Genomic DNA, 17,367 nt, shown 5'->3' with positions numbered 1-17,367 from the left:
TACTGTTAAAAATGAAATTTTAATCATACAGGTTATGACTTTAATTTTAAAGAAACACAATTCATGTCTATTCAGTTGTATTTAATGTCAATATTCCCATTTTCCTTCAGCTGGATTTTGCTTTTGATTATTAACACCTGATTTGACTTGTCAAATTTTAAGCTCTCTGCTTTTTTTCTATTTAAAGAAGTATTTCCATTCCCATTATTTTAACAGCTTTAAAACTTTGTCCAGAAAAAAGGGTCACACAGAATCCATGGAAAGTAAATGAAAGTGACAAAGGTATTTGTACACAAAAGTTCATTATTTAGGTGTTTATATTAGACCATCATCACTGACTAGAAAATGATTGCAGAGAAGATGATTGTAAATTAAAGTTACAACTAGTCTCTGCTGAGCACATGACCACGGAATAATCAATGTACATTAGACACAATTATCAGCTGAGTAACGGGAAAAACAAAAGTATGTTTATGCTGTGTGCCATCTGCAGTAGTGAACAACAATTTTTTAAAAAGATGAGGATGGCCCATGTAATTGAAGTGTGTTTGTACAAGGGCACCTGATCTCCTTTTCATACACACTCACACACCACCAGCAGCAAACAGAAAATTATACCAAGTGAAGAGACCCCCATGTGTATGTCATAGAGCTTTAAACCCATCCTTTAGTCAAAGTGGCATGTGAAAATATATTCATCAGCCAAAATGGACTGGGTATACCATTAAGCTTCCATTCTCCCACGTGTACAAATTCTTGTCTCGCAGGCTGTACGAAAGCATAGCAAGAACAGACTGTGAAGACCGTAACTTAAACCTTGCATCAATCTGCTTCCCTTCCAGTAAATCAAAAGCAAAACTTACTGTCATGTCCTTAGTGTCAGTGACATACAGAATGCCACATGCTATGAATGCATTACCGGCCTTGGACTTAGGATAGCTGGTATTGATGCGCCAATTGACTGAGAAGCTTTCTTCATCAACGTTGGCTACCATTATATTTTCGTCAATGCTCGAGGCATATATAATCCAAAGACCCTTCTCATCCACTGCTATGTTGAAATACGTCTTGGAGTTAGAGAAGAGGTAGTTCCTGCCCTGGTGTAAGGCCTTTTTGATGTGCAGGGTGTCCAGCGAGTCTTTATTGAGCCCAAACCTGAAATGAGATACAGCAAGGATTCAGTCTGGGTGATCAGAGCTCATCACACACACCCAGGGTGGTGAGCCACTGATAGAGGTGGTGTTGAAAATACCTGGTCAAGGAGCATTCTGGTGTCTTTTAAGATTAGGTTATCAAAGAACCTTCCAAAATACCAGGAGAAAACTACCAAGTCATAACCAATCTCAAGGGCATGGATTTGCTTTTGGTAGGCTTCACTTTACTTAGTATATGAGCTTTATTATCACCAAGATGAAAGAAGCAACTAAAAGGAATGGGTATGAAAAAGAATTGAATACCAGGTGAAGGCCCAAAACTGAGAAATGGGATCTATACAAAAGTTTTCTTATGGACTAGATGGGAGCTAAAGGAAGAAAATGTGATTGACCAAAGCAGCAGGAATGCTGGGCAGCTTCACCTAGTCTTGGAGTTTCTCTGATGAAAACACTCCAGATAATGCAGTGGTTTACTCAAGGAGACATCAAAGGAATTAAAATCCTACTTTTGCAGAGCCAAAATTGTGACCTTATGCTGGCCTCAATGGGACAGCCTGAATACTTCCATCTCTGATGTTTAAAATTGTTTTTATTCCTTGAGATTCCTTAATAGGTTGATAATCTGAGGGCAGGAACAGCTAAATCATGTTCCTTCACTGTTTTAGGAGGCTAACAGCTCCTTCTGAGACACATCTGCTGTCAGCCTTTAATCACCCAATAACACTGGGCTCCAGCAAAGGCAGGGAGAGCATGGCTTTATCTTTTTAAATAATGCCCTCTGCAAAGAAGCACGTTTCAGTGTCTGACTTCTCTCTCACTGTATAGCTCCATGCTTCAAATAGAGGAAGCTATTACTATTCAATAAAGGAGTTTGCTACACTTGCAAGTATTTTTTCTGAAAAGATAGGCTTAATCACAGGAACAGTTCAGATCCAGGAAGATACAATACTGGGAGAATAATTTTTCTGTTTAAGCAGCATTGACAGCATATATTGGAAAAATCATGGCAAGAAAAGTCAGGAATATCCAACTTAGGTCATTCCACTCAGCTTTGGTAAAACTCACATCTGCAGCAACTCCATCTTCCAGCAGTATGTATGTACAATATTTAAAAAAAAAAAAAAGTTAAAGGCTGGAAAAGATTTGAGAAATACATGTGTCAGCCCTGTTAATCTTGTTAACTGCTTCACATCTATAAATAACCTCATGCAAGGGCTAGAAGGACAGACCTTAACAGGACGAGTTGGTCAGAAATGCAGATTTTTTTCAGGATTGTTTTCTATAAAAAGCCAACAAGATAGAAAGCACCTCAAGATTCATTAGAAATACACAAGTTCTGCAGCACATGACAACATATCTTTTCCTGTTATTTATACATGAAAAACTGGAAGAGAACAAAAAAGTGAGGTTTAATTCCCAGGTTCTCTTGGGCTCCTCCAATCAGGGATAGTTCGGCCTGGAATTCCAAATGGTTCTGAAATTCTTTAATCTTCTGACATCTTGGGGTAAATGACAAGATATTCTGTAATAGTTTCATCAACGACCAGAACTCAAGCTACAAACATTTTTCTGATCACTAATATCAACGAAGTCAATCAAAAATAACAGAGATAGTAAAGCATGTTATGAGACAAAGTAAAAAGAATGAAAAGATCACAATGTTAGAGGTCTGACCATTATGAGAAAACCTGCCAAGGTTCAGACAAACCTAGTTTTACTTGCTTTTAAATATGACAAGAAACTCATTTTGATTGTTTTTTCAACATTTGTAAAATGGACTAATCAGATCCTCACCTCTACTTTCCATTAAAACAATACAACAACTCCCAGAAGCTTTTATGGAGCCCAAATTCAAGGACTTCAATATCATAGAATCCTTAGTGCCTCATTCTGTCTGTGCTGAAGGTAAATAATCTCAGAGTGAAGAAAAGAACAGAACAGAACAGAAAGGCCATTTCTCAGCAGCTCCTTGAGAGGATTTGAAAATTCCACAAATAGTTTGTGTTCATCTGTACATGAAGGCATTTCCCAATTAAAGGTATTCAAGCAAAGGTGAGGAATCTCTGCCCTACCACTGTGTGTTGCTTCAACAGTGATGGTCTTTTACAGATCACCAGAGAAAAAGCCAAAAGATGTTTAAAGGGGGCTGCCAAAAAGTGAGCTTGTGCTTGGCAGAATAAATATTATAGAATCCTTGCAGCTTGCTCACATTCCTTGGCATGCACATGAATATAGGAAGGCAGCACTCACACCTGCTTGGGAGTAGACATCAAAGTATGGTAAATGTTCTTGGCTCAGACATCAGAGTCGTGTAAGAACTTGAAAGCACAAGCAATCTTTCACTTGCCCTTGGACTGTCTTTGGCTCTTCTCACAAGGTGAGATTCTGGGGTTGATTTGTATTGTTTGTCTCTGTCCTCTGTAGAAAGTTAAATAAGAGATGTAATTCTCAGTTCTAGTTCAGGGAGATATATCAGAAAAGTAGTAGAAACTTCTTATTATGAGGAAATCAAACACTGGAGCCACTCCCCACCAGTGGAATGTGCAATTCTCCAGGTCGCCCTGTCCTCAGCAGGTGCCTCAGTGCACCCCTCTGTGCCAGCAGCATTCCCTGCTGCTGCCAGCCAGAGCAGAGCACAGCAAGGGCTCTGCAAAGCCAAGTTCCATGAGTAGGCCACGGTCACAAAACCACCCACCTACACCTCCCACACTGCAGCTGAACCACTTCTGACTCAGATGCAGGTAGGTGCACAGTTTATTCTTCTAAATGTAATCCTTTCTTCTGGTACCCAAATTCCTTAGTCAGTTCTCATTTCTTTCTTGTGATTATGAACACAGCCAAGAATCCAAGTTGAAGAACACCCACAGCAATTTAATGTTCAATAGAACCTGAATCTACCTGGTTGGATCCCGGGAGAGCCAAGAGGAGAATTTGTTGTCCTCTCTGCTCATGGCATCTTGTTCATCCTGGGGACCTATTGCTCTATGACATGGTAACTGCAGAGGTGAACCCCTAAGACACAGGGCTGAACAATGCCTAAAGAATTGTCACAGCAGAGTAGTGGTCCTGAGCTATTCTCCCAGTTTTCCTCTTCCCACATCATCTGCACACACAAAGTGGAAGGCTGGTGGTCCATATTCTTGTTACAGATTGGAAAGGATTAATTGTTCTGTTCTGGAAAAAGCTCTGAACCATTCCTCTGTTCTTCCTGTTTAGGTAGGACCAAAAAGAAATACAAAATGCTACAAGGAGAATTGTCTGCTTTTCTGAGGTTCAGCTCTGGCACTCCAACCCATTGCTCCTCCTTTCACAACTTCACTTGTCTTAGGCCAACTATCTTTGACTTACTTCCGAATGTAACTGGCTCCTCCCTGATGGTAGTAGAGATGATTGTTTTGTACTGCATGACCACATCCATAGAAAAGTCCTGTGATGTTAATGATCCTGTAGCTGTCATTCAGCAAGGCATTGACATTTTCATATTCTTTTATATAGTTTCCTAAACAAAGAGCAAAACATGTTGAAAAAAAAGGACTCTCATTTCGTTCATCTAATTTTGTGATCTCTATACTGAAGTTCAGTCTCTATTGCAAGTCCATCTCAATCAACTACCAGACAAACAGTTGTATTTGTGTTTTCAATAGTGGTTCAACTTGCTGGAATGTGAAAAAAGAATCTAGAGACACACAAAAGTAATCTATAGAAAAGATGATCAAGAGCCTGCTTCCCACAAACCTAATGGGTCCTCATTCTGAACACAGTTGATGTGTATGAAGAAATATTTCCTTTTCCCACTTAGGTCCTGGACATTTTCCTGCTCTAAATGTAGCTTATGCAGCAGTTGCCTCATTTGCATGCCTAGCTAAATGAAAAGGCAAAACTCCAAGATACAATTTAAGGAAGTAAAGCTATAGGAAACAGAAACTCTTGAAAGAAAAGGATAAAAAGCTACAAACAATAGACATTTAAACTTGGATTTAGTAAAAAAAAAAAAAACCCAAACATAAAGCTATTTTAAAAATCTGATGCTGACTCTGAAAATGTCTAAAGATACTACAAATGCCTACAGCCATATGTATAGTTAAGTATTAAACAGGTAATATGGAAAATATTCTGAAAAAGATGTGGGTAAAAACTCATCATTCTTACAAGTTTAGGTTGAAAGGATTAAGGAAGCAATGTCAGGATAAAAACAGATTTTTGGTCAGTGACTACTACTAAAAATACCTGAAAAATGCATGGTGAGCCAAATCCTTTCATCACTTATGTTTGCAGGTTCCCTCATCCAAGTTCCAAACGTTTGCTGTACCCTGACATACTGGTCAGGACTTCCTACAGACGTTATAACACATTCTGGTGGGAAAAAAACACATGTCCATGATCTGGGACACTGAGAGAGAAAGGAGCACTCCAGTCACACTTTGTAGCAGGTTACCAGCTTTTTTTGAAGGGGGATCTGGGGTTCTGTCTTCAGCCTTTCCAGCAAGGGTATCATCATTTGGTACACCACATATCTCATCTAGGGTGGAGAGAGAAAGAGAAAAATGACATGTTTTATCCTGTTTGACATGATAGATGGACACATCAGTGACTCCACTAAAATAAAGGAATGATAACTGGGATTTTGCTTCATCTGGAAAAGAAATGCTTAGGTTGGTGTGGTCAAAAATGAGATAAGAAAAGACTTGCTCTCACTTCTGCCAAGGAAATGAAGTGTTGAGGCTGACAGTCAACTTTGAGGAGTAGCTAATTAAATCAACAGATTTAGTTCTTTAGCTGTGAATTTCTGAGTAGCCACTTAGGAAGAAAGAGTTGCCCTTTTCATGAGATAATTGCAGGCAGCTGAGGTAGCTGGAAAATGGCTGATTTAGTAGTAAGACAAAAAGCATTTTCTTGGGAAGGAGTAGTTGTTAAACTCAAAACCTTCATGCACAAATCCCCACAGACCAGAAGAGAGGATGGATCCTGTAGGCAACACAGAACATTTTGTTCATGCTGATAATGCCTGAGACAGCAATAAAACAGTAACACATGCACTGAGTAAATGATGCATGATCTTGACATCCATGCCACTAAAGAAGCAGGATGAAATACTAAGGGAAATGGCACATTATATTATTGACACACATAGAAATGGTTAGAATCACATTAGAATCAAACACCTGGAAATATTTTTCCCCATCCCGCAACAATTTAAAGACTAGCTGGCTGGATTTGCTCTTAGCATTCACTGTTAGAACAATGCCTGAAATAAATTATTTATGGACCATTTTCTTTTGAGCCAGGTATCTCTTCTGGCCTTAAAACAATGTGACATATTTCAGTTTGCTTAGAATGAATTACCATAGAGAACAGTTCTCATCTTTTTGCTGGTTTCATTGTAGCCTTGTTTTCTAATTCCATTCTTTTATCTCCAGCATTCCACACTGCTTTACACACAGGCTGCACATTTTTTAGACTTCCATTTTCATTGTTGCCTTCTAATGTATTACTAGGATTTACAGGTCTGATGAAGTTTAAGTGACAAAGATAGTTAAAAATAGAAAAAAAATATAAAGTAATGCTGAAAGGGTACCATGACATTCAGGAAAGAAAGGACAGATAATACTGCATTGTTGTTTTCTCCTTTAGGTCATATCCTCCTTTTGTTCATGCAGAAGAAAACTACTCCAGGATGGAGCAAGAACAACATGTATTTCTCCCTTCCATTATCTAGGGCATTTGGTGAGATGACATTGAAAGTTTGCAGGTGATCACAGTGTATCTCCAAGTAAGGCACAAACAGTCCACCCAGCCATGGTAAGCTGAATGCCTACAGCTAGAATTTACCAATCCCTCAAGATCCCCTTCCAATTTCTGATCCCAGAATGCTTCCAGAATATTTCAAAAAACAAAATCACTCAGCAGAAATTATAAATTGCAATGCACAAGTTGATTTTTCTTGGGCTGAGTCTAACAGATGCAGTTGACTGAAGGTGCAGTTCCCTGTACAGCAGTTTATCTAAAACTATAGGATAGCCAAGGGCCAGCCCAGTGTTTGCAGCAGAGCTGAGTGCACTATTTGCCTTTGAGAATATTTGCAATACTTCCACCTGCATGGATTAGAAAGCAACTAAAATTAAAGAGACAGTTTTCAATCAGAGATTCTTATGGGAAATTTTCACTACTTTCTTCCCATCAAAAGCCAAGATAAATATCCTGCTGCTTCCTATCATAAAATATTCTGGTTGAGAGTTAATGGAATTAAAAAGTCATTAAAACTATTCATTTGGTCTGTTGGGGGAAGGTGGGAAGGATGGAGCAGAGATGTTCTTGTTTCTTCCAGAATTCACTAACGTACCAGAGAGAAAAAATATACCTGCACTTCCAACTAATTATTCTCTTCCCTTGAAGAAACAAAGTTTTACCAGATTCAAAATTTATTTTGAAAAAGCCAGGCTTGTATTCTTATGCAATAAGTTAATTACAATTGTAATTCAGCATATGTATTTTCTTTCCTTGAAAGAGTAAAGAATATTTAATTAGAAAATTTGGATAATTCATTGAATTTTGGCAATAAGATCTCATGGTTTGTTGAGTTATAAAACGTAAAAGCTCATTGAGGAAGATCTCATCTTTGCAGAGTTATTTGAGTGTACCTCCCATTTTCCTGCTGCAATTTAAGATCCATCAGAAATCCATCAGAGAGCTTATCCTCTAAAGCATTTCAGTTTGTTTCAACACTTGAAAAGAGGCCACCTGAGCAAATGGCCCAATTATCTCATACAACAGCTCATGCATTTCTGAATTTCAAATAGGATGAGATTTCTGCTCCAGCTCTCTCCTGTCCATTGTAAGGGAGGAGGAGCCCAGGAGGCTCTCTGGGCTCTGTTCTGACACTTCAGTGTCTGTAATCAGGGTTTGTATTTACATCTAAAATTAAATATTCATTATCTAAAAGCCAACTGTTTTAGCTGCATTTCTCTTACTTTCCAAATTTATCCCACCTGATAGAAAACACCATTTGTAAATACTTTGCCTGAGCATTACCAAAATTAAAAAATTAAGGTGAAGATAGCCTGCTGCCTTACACAAACTATTTCAGCAAAGCACCTGAGCATATGTTCAGCTTTAAGCTTATGCAGTTTTAGTGGTGCCACCAAAACTAAGCTCATGCTTAGTTTTGAGCCTTGAAACAATGGTTTAATCTTGGTTCAATGGAAAAGAGCCCTGGAAAGCACTGACCTGTGCATTTGCTGCTGTAGATGTTCTCCTGAAGCTCCACATTGACTTTACCTTTACGTTTTCCTGGAGGCCTTGGGGGTCCAGGAGGTCCAGGGGGCCCAGGAGGTCCAGGCTCACCTTTTGCACCTGGGTACAGAATGCAGTGTCAGGACACAGCCCTTCCCCAGGCAGCAGGAAACCTGCAGAGAGCTGTATGTGTCCACAGGACATCCACAGAACAGCCTCTCTCTCTCTTAAGAGGTTCCTGAGTACATAATATGGTGCAATAAACTCTGAGATGCTGTTTGTTAGAAAGTGAACCAGATAGAGCTTCACAAGGAGTAGGACATCAATGCATTTTATCTGTCTGGATTACAGGCCCATTAGGGAGTTACCATTTCAGATGCTACACTGCTGTAATTTTACACAGTTTATATTTGGCTGCTTCATGTATTCCTGAGGGGAAATCTGCCCCTCATTCTCTAATAGAAAAATAAAACTGCACTGAAATAAGGAGCAGGAGGAAGTCAATTGTATGAAAGCATTCTGGAAAGGGTGAATTTCAACCCAATGGCCAGGCAGAAAGGTTTTTGTGAAGACTTCCCTTGCCAAGAGAACAATCTCCTGTGCATAGCAATACTCAGACTTCCCTGTGTATATAAACCCTATTTGAACAGGTTGATCCTGCCCTGGCAGATCACATTCATGCCTCATAAGTGGAGCATATCTTTTTCTGAAAGTACACTGCTGCAGAAGAACCCCCCAGAGAACTTTTCCATACCTTCTAATATCACATCATTGTTTGCATCCCCTTTTTTTCTCTTGGATCCTCTTGCACCTTTTCCTCCTGGCATACCATCCTTGCCAGGTAAACCCATTTCTCCTGGTTCTCCTTTCTGTCCTTGATCACCTTTTGGTCCTGGCAAGCCTAGAAATGAAAACCATTTCAGTATCAAGAGCACTGCTCCAGTATTAAGCACCAATTAATAAATATTTTTACTACAAACCATATTCACTCTAGTTATATTTTTCACCTGTATTTAGCTGGATAGCTGTAATTTCTTTGGCTTTCAAAGCAGCATTGTAACCTAATATGAAGGGAAGCTGTACCTATTTTTCCTCTTTTTCCATTTACTCCTGGTTCTCCCTTTTGTCCTGGAGTTCCTGGGATTCCATCTGATCCATTGTAGCCAGGCAGCCCAGGAGGCCCTGATCAAACCAAACAGCATTACTGAATTTTCACTGTTGAATCAAGTTACCCTGAAATCTACTATATTTACATGCAGCATGTTTATATGTATATCTAAACCCCAGCAAAACATAACTCTTACTTTTCTGATACAGAGAATTATTCCAAGCAGACTCTCACAGGTTAAGCAGCACAGAAAGAAAACAAGTAACCATTCTTAACATGGCTTTGCAACCACCTGAGTGAGAACTGAGACAGAATTCAATAAGAAAGGAGGAAAAGTTATGGGGGTTGTGGGAGGGTGTAATCAGTAACCAATATTCTTTAAAAAGATGGTTTCAATGTTAAATTAAAATACCCATTTCCTTGGGAGGTTAATATATAAATTCATCTCTTCACCTAGATACTACTTAAACATATTAATTTGGTTTTGATCAAATGTTCTACTCTCTCCACTAGAAAATTAAAGTGTCTGAAACCTCTCCTCATCAACTGACTTAAATACAAGCATTAAAAAGGCAGGCAGTCATTCAGCCCTCCCTTTAATTAGCAAAGGAAGACAATGTTGTGAAAAATACATTTCTGTATTTCAATGTTTTGTACAAGCAACTGTTTCAATTACCCCCAAATGTTATGCAATTGTCCAAGTGTCTTACCTGGGGGTCCTGGGGGGCCTATAACAAGAGAAAAAAAAATACACAAGAAAGAAGAAATGGTGAGTTTAACCTAGCAAGAAAACAAAGCAATTCCAAACTGAACTGATAAGCACTAGATCAGAAGAGTAAAAGGGTAAGAAAATCTCTCCAATTTCAAAATGAGCATCTATCTAACTGCTTTATATTATAAAAAAACCATCTGAGCATTAGCAGTAACTCAGACTTGCCAAAAGACTAACACCTTTACATAAACATGTTTTGTTTTTTTCAAATTTCAATTGATAAAGGTTTGGCAACAACCTCTGCAATGAAACCTCACTGTCAGGGGCTTTAGTGCCTTCACAAAGCCATGGATGCAAGACACCTCACAGTCATATTTCTTTTATGTGAGTGTTCTTCAAAAACCTCTTCTAGTGGAAGAATATTGGCTTTATAATACTGATGAATGTCACAAACAAAAATCCTGTTGGAAATACACATTAAAAATACACCCCACACTTCTCTGTGTTTTACAGATTGCAATTCAGGACTCAGACAATTTAAATAGGAAAAGAAAGTCTTGTCATTCATATCACCAGTCAGACTTTTCACTTGTGATAGTTATCCAGTCTGGATCAAGCTTCCCACAGAAACTGGTTGGTACATTTAGAAATTGGACTTCCTTCAGTCATTCAGCAACTTGTAATACAGAAAAATCTGTATTACAGATCTCACTCTCTTACACAGCTGAGGTGTAGGGCCCTAAAGAGAAGCAAGCATAGCAGGCAAGAGTAAAGAAATATTAACCAGAACAATGTCTGTGATTCTTCACCTGTGATCCCCAATACACATCAAAAATTTTTTTTAAATGGAAAACCAGTGGAAGAATACAAAGGTGACAGTTGCAATTAAAGAACCAAATCAACTCTATGAACATTTTTATCCAGCCAAAGTACTGTCTTGTTTCAACCAAACTTTTTACAACAGAAAATAACAGTAATTACTAGATTTCCCTAAAGATGACAATTTTCAGCATTAATTATGAAGCATTATGAGTAAAGTGAAAACCATTTTACACTACCATTATAGGAATCATCCCTTTTAATCAGCACAGGCAGTAATATCAGTTAACATCTTTCTGCCAGTTTTCCAGTCAATGGCTATTTCTTTCACACTGTGTTACATCCATTAGTGCACTGAATTCCTTCCTCATCCCTAAAGCTGAGGCTCCTTGTACAGTGTAAGATACATAAGAAAGGTGCTTGAAAAGCCACAAATGTCATTGAGGCCTACAGCAGAGAAAGCCACTTATGTAATGGTGTTAAGAGAGAAAAAGGTGCAAAAGGCACCAAGTAACATGAATTTACAAGTCTGAAACCCAAAAGAACCAAAACTTGGATTGTCTGTGGTTCAACCACTGTTGCAATCAGAACTGATGTACAGCTCCAGAAATATTATTTTACATCTGTGTGTACAATGGTAGTTCTCATTTATGTTTAATCAGTTGAGTCAAATGGACCTTATTGAAAATTCAAACCAGACAACAAGTAAAGCCTTTTCTTAACTCATAAATCTGGCTTCTTTCTAATCTTCTCATTTCCAAAAGGAACGGTGACAGTTCTGTGACAGACCTCAAAGCTGGACCATAGCTCTTAAATTGGCTGCTACCAGACACTCTTCACCAAACCCCACAAAACTTTCCACACCCTCTCAGGACTCAGCCATCTGCAGCTCCAGGTCCTCACTGGTGACATGTGACTTCACTAAGTGCCACTGCTCCACTGCAGTTGTAATGATGGGAGCAAGTTTCTACCCCCTGCATCTTCCTCCCATGTTAGGCCTTAAGTGTGACATGTGCAAAAATATTATGACTAAACCTCAACTGGCATTTTAAACACCCAAGTCTAAAAGATTTGCTTATGAAAATTACATCAAAAAGAAATGGCTCCAAGAAGCATCAATTGAGCTCCTTAAATTCCAGCTTTATATTCAGAGGGTACAGATAAGTCCCAAAGTGGTACATATTAACCTTTTTTAAAATTCTGATAAATAGCAGGTTTTTGACACAGTTATTGACCTCAGGTTCTTTGAAAACACTGTTTCTGGGTTCCTGGAGGTAACATAGGTGTGATGCTTCAGGCAGCAAACATACCTGTTAAACATATCCCTTTTGTGCTGTTACACAAATCCACCATCACTCGGACCTAATATTGCAAAGAAATTAAAGTTGAAAACAATGGATTTCATAAAAGTATCTGGTTCACTTTACCTACAGAGATAATTCCAAACCCAAAGCTACACTGGCCCTCTGTGCTTATTAGAATAAGCTACTGACAATACTGTAACACTGTGACACCATCCATCTCTTTGGGCAGTGTTTCTCTCATAGGACTCTGTTCAATAGACCTCAGTTTAATCCTTACTGAAAATATGAATTAAATATTGGGCAGACAACTCCATACATCACTTAGCCATTAAATTTCACACATTACTGGAACACATGTGGTCATGTGGTTGTCCATGCATGGACACTATCAGCAGAAGGTGTTAAAATCCAATTATCAGCCAATAAAAACTACATTCAATTTTATTTTATATTTTTATTAAGTGATGGAAGCTTTTCTAATGAAGCATAACCCAGGGAGAAAGATGACCTGTGTTCCAAGTAAGCAATTTCTTATCTTTGAATAACCAAGATGTGCAAATTTGAAATGGACCTTCATCCACTCAAAATAATTCAAGCAAAAGACAAGTCTTTATTAAATCAAGCTGGAAGACACATTCATAAATATGCTTTTAATCTAGAGTAGACTAAAATTTATCAATAGAGGAGTCATCTTTAGAAAATATACAGTTCTTGGCTGAGCAAATATTCACATTGCACGTCTTGCATGATGAGAGTCAACACTACAACATTTTGTGACTCATCAAAACAAACAGCAGAAATATTATGACCATGATCTCTGGAAGTCCCTCAGCTCTCTATGGAAAGTCTAATGTTTATAGCCAGAAAAGGGTCACTATTTCAGGGCTGTGCAATGAGTGATAATTTATGAACCATTTACCCAGAGCTGCACATTTGGGGAACCTTGTGCAGTTACTCTATCTACAATTAATAGAAATTAATGGAATGCACTAGTCCCAAAAGACAGAAGGAACCAAGTGCAAGGCAATCTGAAAGGCAGATTGAAGTTTAATCCTAGCAAGGTTATTTGCCACTGCCAGTCATTATTTTTTAAATTAATGCATCATTACTTTCAACTGCCAAATCTAACAGGCTCAAAGAGAGGACAATTAGTTTAGTGGAAAGTATCCTTTTGCTGCAAAACCAAAGCATATTTGACAATGAGTTCCTGTTCTGTCTGATACCTGCTGAGAATGTACTGATTCCAGACTGCACTGGAACAGTACATTTAGAATTTCAGACTCAGTTTAAATTAGCTGAGAAGTGCTAACTGATTTTGAATATCAGAATAAGCTTGTTTTCTTTCCCCTCACACTCCTCAAAAACACTTGGCTCCTACCCTGTCATTCGTAAAATACACCTTGTCCATGTGCACTCTAATTCTAACTACGTTTTAATTCAAATAGTTCTGTTGAGGTTGTTGAAGTGATTACAACTTGCTTTGGAGCCCTCCAATTACCTCAGCAGCACTACTTTTACCAGCCAGTGCAACTCGGGTGACAATGACAAAACATGGCACTCCAGAAGTGCAAATAGCCTGTGACAGAACCTCCAGCTTAGCTATGAAAGATACCATTCACAACCAGCATCATCACTAAGAAAAGCTACAGATAAAAATATCTTATTTTCTCATGGAGAAATGGTGGAAAAATAAAAATAAAATAAACCCCCAAACTATGAAATATTACTCAGATAATTGGTAGCCACCATCTCTTGCACTGTCTTAAATCACACTTTGAATCTTACTGGCCTCTTACCCTCCCATCACCCTTTCTGCAGCAGCAATTTGCCAGTTTTCTATTTTTACTCACCTGCGAAATAAATATACGTATACTTAAATAAGAGACCCTGAACAAAAAATATGCTCATGTTATTGGAGCTGTCATGATTTTTGCTGCCTGTGGTTATTTCAAAGATTCATGAACAGAGGGCACAGCTGTGTCCTGAGCAGGGGCTGTGCAGAGCAGTGGGACACTGATACCTGCAGGGGCCCTGCAGAAATGCCTCCCCTGCCAGAGAGAAGCTGCTCAGACCAAGCCTCTGTTCAGGCCCACATTCAGCAGGGGCCACCAGGGTCACAGGGGTCATCCCACCAACTCTGAGGAACTTTGTCTCACACTACAAAAGTAGTCAAGTATTCAAATTACATTAGTGGGAGTTAGATTCAAAATACAGAAATGCAGGAGTGGGAGGAGGGGGTGCTTGAATATTTTTCTATGGACTCTTTTCCCCTTGAGCAAGTGATTCTGCACACAGTTACACACTCTCCTGAGCAGTAGCCAGAATGAAAATATGTTTGATGGGAATAAGAATAAAAAGGCATCAAACCCTCCCAAGCAGCTCCCTGCAGGATAAACAGGTTTAAATGAAGCACATCACACACAACATAGTCACAGTGGACATTCAGAGGCACAAGAGCATAGTCTGGCCACATGCTGTTCAAATATACACAATGTGCTCTGTGCTAATTGGGGAGGGCAAAAAAATTAATGCAATCTGTAATCATTGTACCTATTGACAGCAGAGTAGCACATTTAATGGCCACTGTCAAAATTATCCAGACATTCACCTGCAACTCATGATCCCAGTCTGAGCATCTAGCAGTAAATGGCATTAACTGTCTTCAAGCCCTATCAGGATCAGAATCCTTTCCCCAATAATTTTATTTGTGGATCCTTTGGACTAAAAAAAGCAATTCATATCAGATAGAGCAAAACAAACTGCAGCTGCCAAATTCAGGGATGACTTCCTAAAAGAAGTTATTTAAAAGACAGTTTTGAGTACAAAACCATGTGACTTTACAGATTTTTACTTTTTGCAGAAGTTTTGTACTGCAAATTCTAAATTCAAAGCACAACAACTTAAAGGGCCTAGCTTAAAAAAAAAATTATTCTAAAACCCAAACAAAGTCATTATCAAGACTCCATGCTTTGAACACCTGTGCTTGACACTCTCATTAGCCCTAATATTAATGGAGATGGTATCACTATAAAATGAAGATTGCAATAGTTTATTAACAAAAATGCCATCAGAACATGACTGGAGAGGTATTTTCTGTAAACAGTTTTTTAAACCAGCAACATTAATACATGAGTAAGAGCCTGAGTTACATTTTGTGCACGCAGACCTGCAACCCTTACTGGGACAGTTTTCACTGAAGTTCTCTCAACAGTAATATTTTTCTTGCATTTCTTCTAGCTCAAAACTCAAAAGCTTTCCAATCTATACAATTTTTTTCAACTATACAATCTGTAATTTTTCAACTACATGACATTAGTTCCTACTGAGCAAGATCATTTTTTCACTGATGTGCAAAAAAATGTGCTGTTCTGCTAGAGGACATAGAGTTCTCCTGATCCATCAAATACCACCTCAAATTGAGCACTTACTGGAAGGGCATTATCAGTTTCAAAGAGATGTCAGGTGATGTCCAGTGCCTCAGGCTGAGATGCTGAACAGCACAAAGCACACGGGGGCTCTGTTAGTGGTGTTAGTTTTAAAAACCGGGACCGCTGGAAACTGAAAGGCTTCTTATTGCAGCGAAATTTTGGAGTTCCACTAAAACCCCAACCTCCCTCCCTTTGTGTAAGTCTGGTTTGTAAAGTTGGGCGGTACCCTGCGAGCTCTGAGCCCAGCATCCACAGAGCAGGCAGGAGCCAAGGCGAGCGTCCGTCCGGCGCGGCCGCTGCGCTCCCGGGGCCGCGGGCGAGCCAAGCCCCGGCTCTCCCGCCCCCCGGCCCGAGGGCAGCCCGCGGCGGGGCCGTACCGGCACCATGGAGTAGGTGAGCATCATCAGCATCTCGTCGCTCTCGGCGCGCACGTGGCCGCGGGCGCGCTCCCCGCGGCGGCTGCGCTTGGTGCGAGCGGCGGGCGCGGGCGCGGGGGGCAGCCCCCGCACGGAGCCGTTCCCCGCCGCCTCCAGCTCCCGCAGCGCCGCGCCGAGCTCCCGCCACTGCGCCAGCAGGAACAGCGTGCCCGCGGCGCTCAGCGCCGACAGCAGCCCCACGGCGGCCAGCAGCGCCCGCCCGCCCGCCGCCTCCATCGCCGCGCCGCGCCCGCACCGCCGCGCATTTATCGCCGCCGAGTGCCGGGGGAGGGCCGGGGGCAGGGGCAGGGCACGGCACGGCGGGCTGGGCACCGTCCCCGCTAAGCCGGGCAGGACGGGGGAGCTGCTCTCGGTCACTTCCAGAGGGGGATGCGCCTGGGACAGCATGTGATCCACGCGTGCTTTCAAACGACTGACGCTGTACGTGGGTTTTTTCAGGGGTCAAGCAGGGAGACTGCATAATAAAAATCCCCCCGTCCGACAGATCCTGTCATCACACAGATCCGTGACACGGGTCCTGCAGTTCGCACCATCGCTGCGCTCTCTTAACGAATGCCATGAGTCATTCACTTACAAAAATTGACCCGTTGCTTTAGCCGTCCAAGCACAGACCTTTCCCAAATCACTACTGCTAAACCTTCTGTGACATGGGATACCTCTAATATAGCAACTTTTGTTATCAGTTAATTCATAGCCAAGATAAGAAAATGAATTACAGCATATAGCAGAATCTGTCTGAACACCAAGACTTCATGAAGAATGTGGAAGCTCTCGAACTCAAAACACTTTTGAAAAAAGTTATTTTTAAAACTGACATTTCAAATCAAAGCCATGCACTTTCTTACATTGATACCACTTCAAATCGACCTCAAGAAACCCCCAGCTTTTGAATGCCAAGTTTCCTAGAAGAGAAGGCTTTGATCCTTTGTCACAGTGACAATTCTCTGCCGCAACTGATCACATACATTTTGTCTCCATTCTAACTATGCCACTGACCTCTAATTCATGCTAATCCCACGGTACATTGACAGATGAACTATTGGGTCAAACCAGACCTCAACTTAATACACTCAGTTCTGCTACAGCTGCCTAAGCACAGTAGAGAAGCAGAGATAGGAAAACAACTCCATCATATTAAATTTCATATCTCTCTGAAATAAAAATTACTGCAAAAA

The 17,367-nt window shown here is 40.2% G+C and overlaps 1 protein-coding gene across 1 annotated transcript; it reads right to left on the bottom strand.

Annotated features, from left to right (window-relative positions):
- On the bottom strand, positions 1–16,272 carry GLDN (gliomedin). Its single transcript, XM_059858359.1, has 10 exons — positions 16,133–16,272; positions 12,334–12,385; positions 10,203–10,220; positions 9,468–9,566; positions 9,139–9,285; positions 8,379–8,504; positions 5,590–5,673; positions 5,382–5,507; positions 4,503–4,653; positions 1–1,155 (listed from the first exon to the last, which is right to left on the bottom strand). Exons 1-10 carry the CDS (start codon positions 16,163–16,165, stop codon positions 699–701), a joined length of 1,293 nt encoding a protein of 430 aa, XP_059714342.1. The 5' UTR covers positions 16,166–16,272; the 3' UTR covers positions 1–698.
- Between the last annotated feature and the right edge of the window lie 1,095 nt (positions 16,273–17,367).

Source organism: Haemorhous mexicanus, chromosome 13, assembly GCF_027477595.1.
Source record: "Haemorhous mexicanus isolate bHaeMex1 chromosome 13, bHaeMex1.pri, whole genome shotgun sequence".
NCBI lineage: Eukaryota > Metazoa > Chordata > Aves > Passeriformes > Fringillidae > Haemorhous > Haemorhous mexicanus.
The sequence above is the reverse complement of the archived record's forward strand: the minus strand, read 5'-3'. Positions and strand labels throughout refer to the sequence as shown.

What these genes read in the sequence shown, in the direction of transcription:
- GLDN (XM_059858359.1), bottom strand. Translation starts at nt 16,165, where the DNA reads ATGCTGATGATGCTCACCTACTCCATGGTGCCG. An exon ending in TCACCTACTCCATGGTGCCG is followed by an intron (nt 12,386 to 16,132) that starts GTACGGCCCCGC and finishes TTGCAATATTAG; the next exon opens with GTCCGAGTGATGGTGGATTT. An exon ending in GCTCACCATGCATTTTTCAG is followed by an intron (nt 4,654 to 5,381) that starts GTATTTTTAGTA and finishes CTCTTTGTTTAG; the next exon opens with GAAACTATATAAAAGAATAT.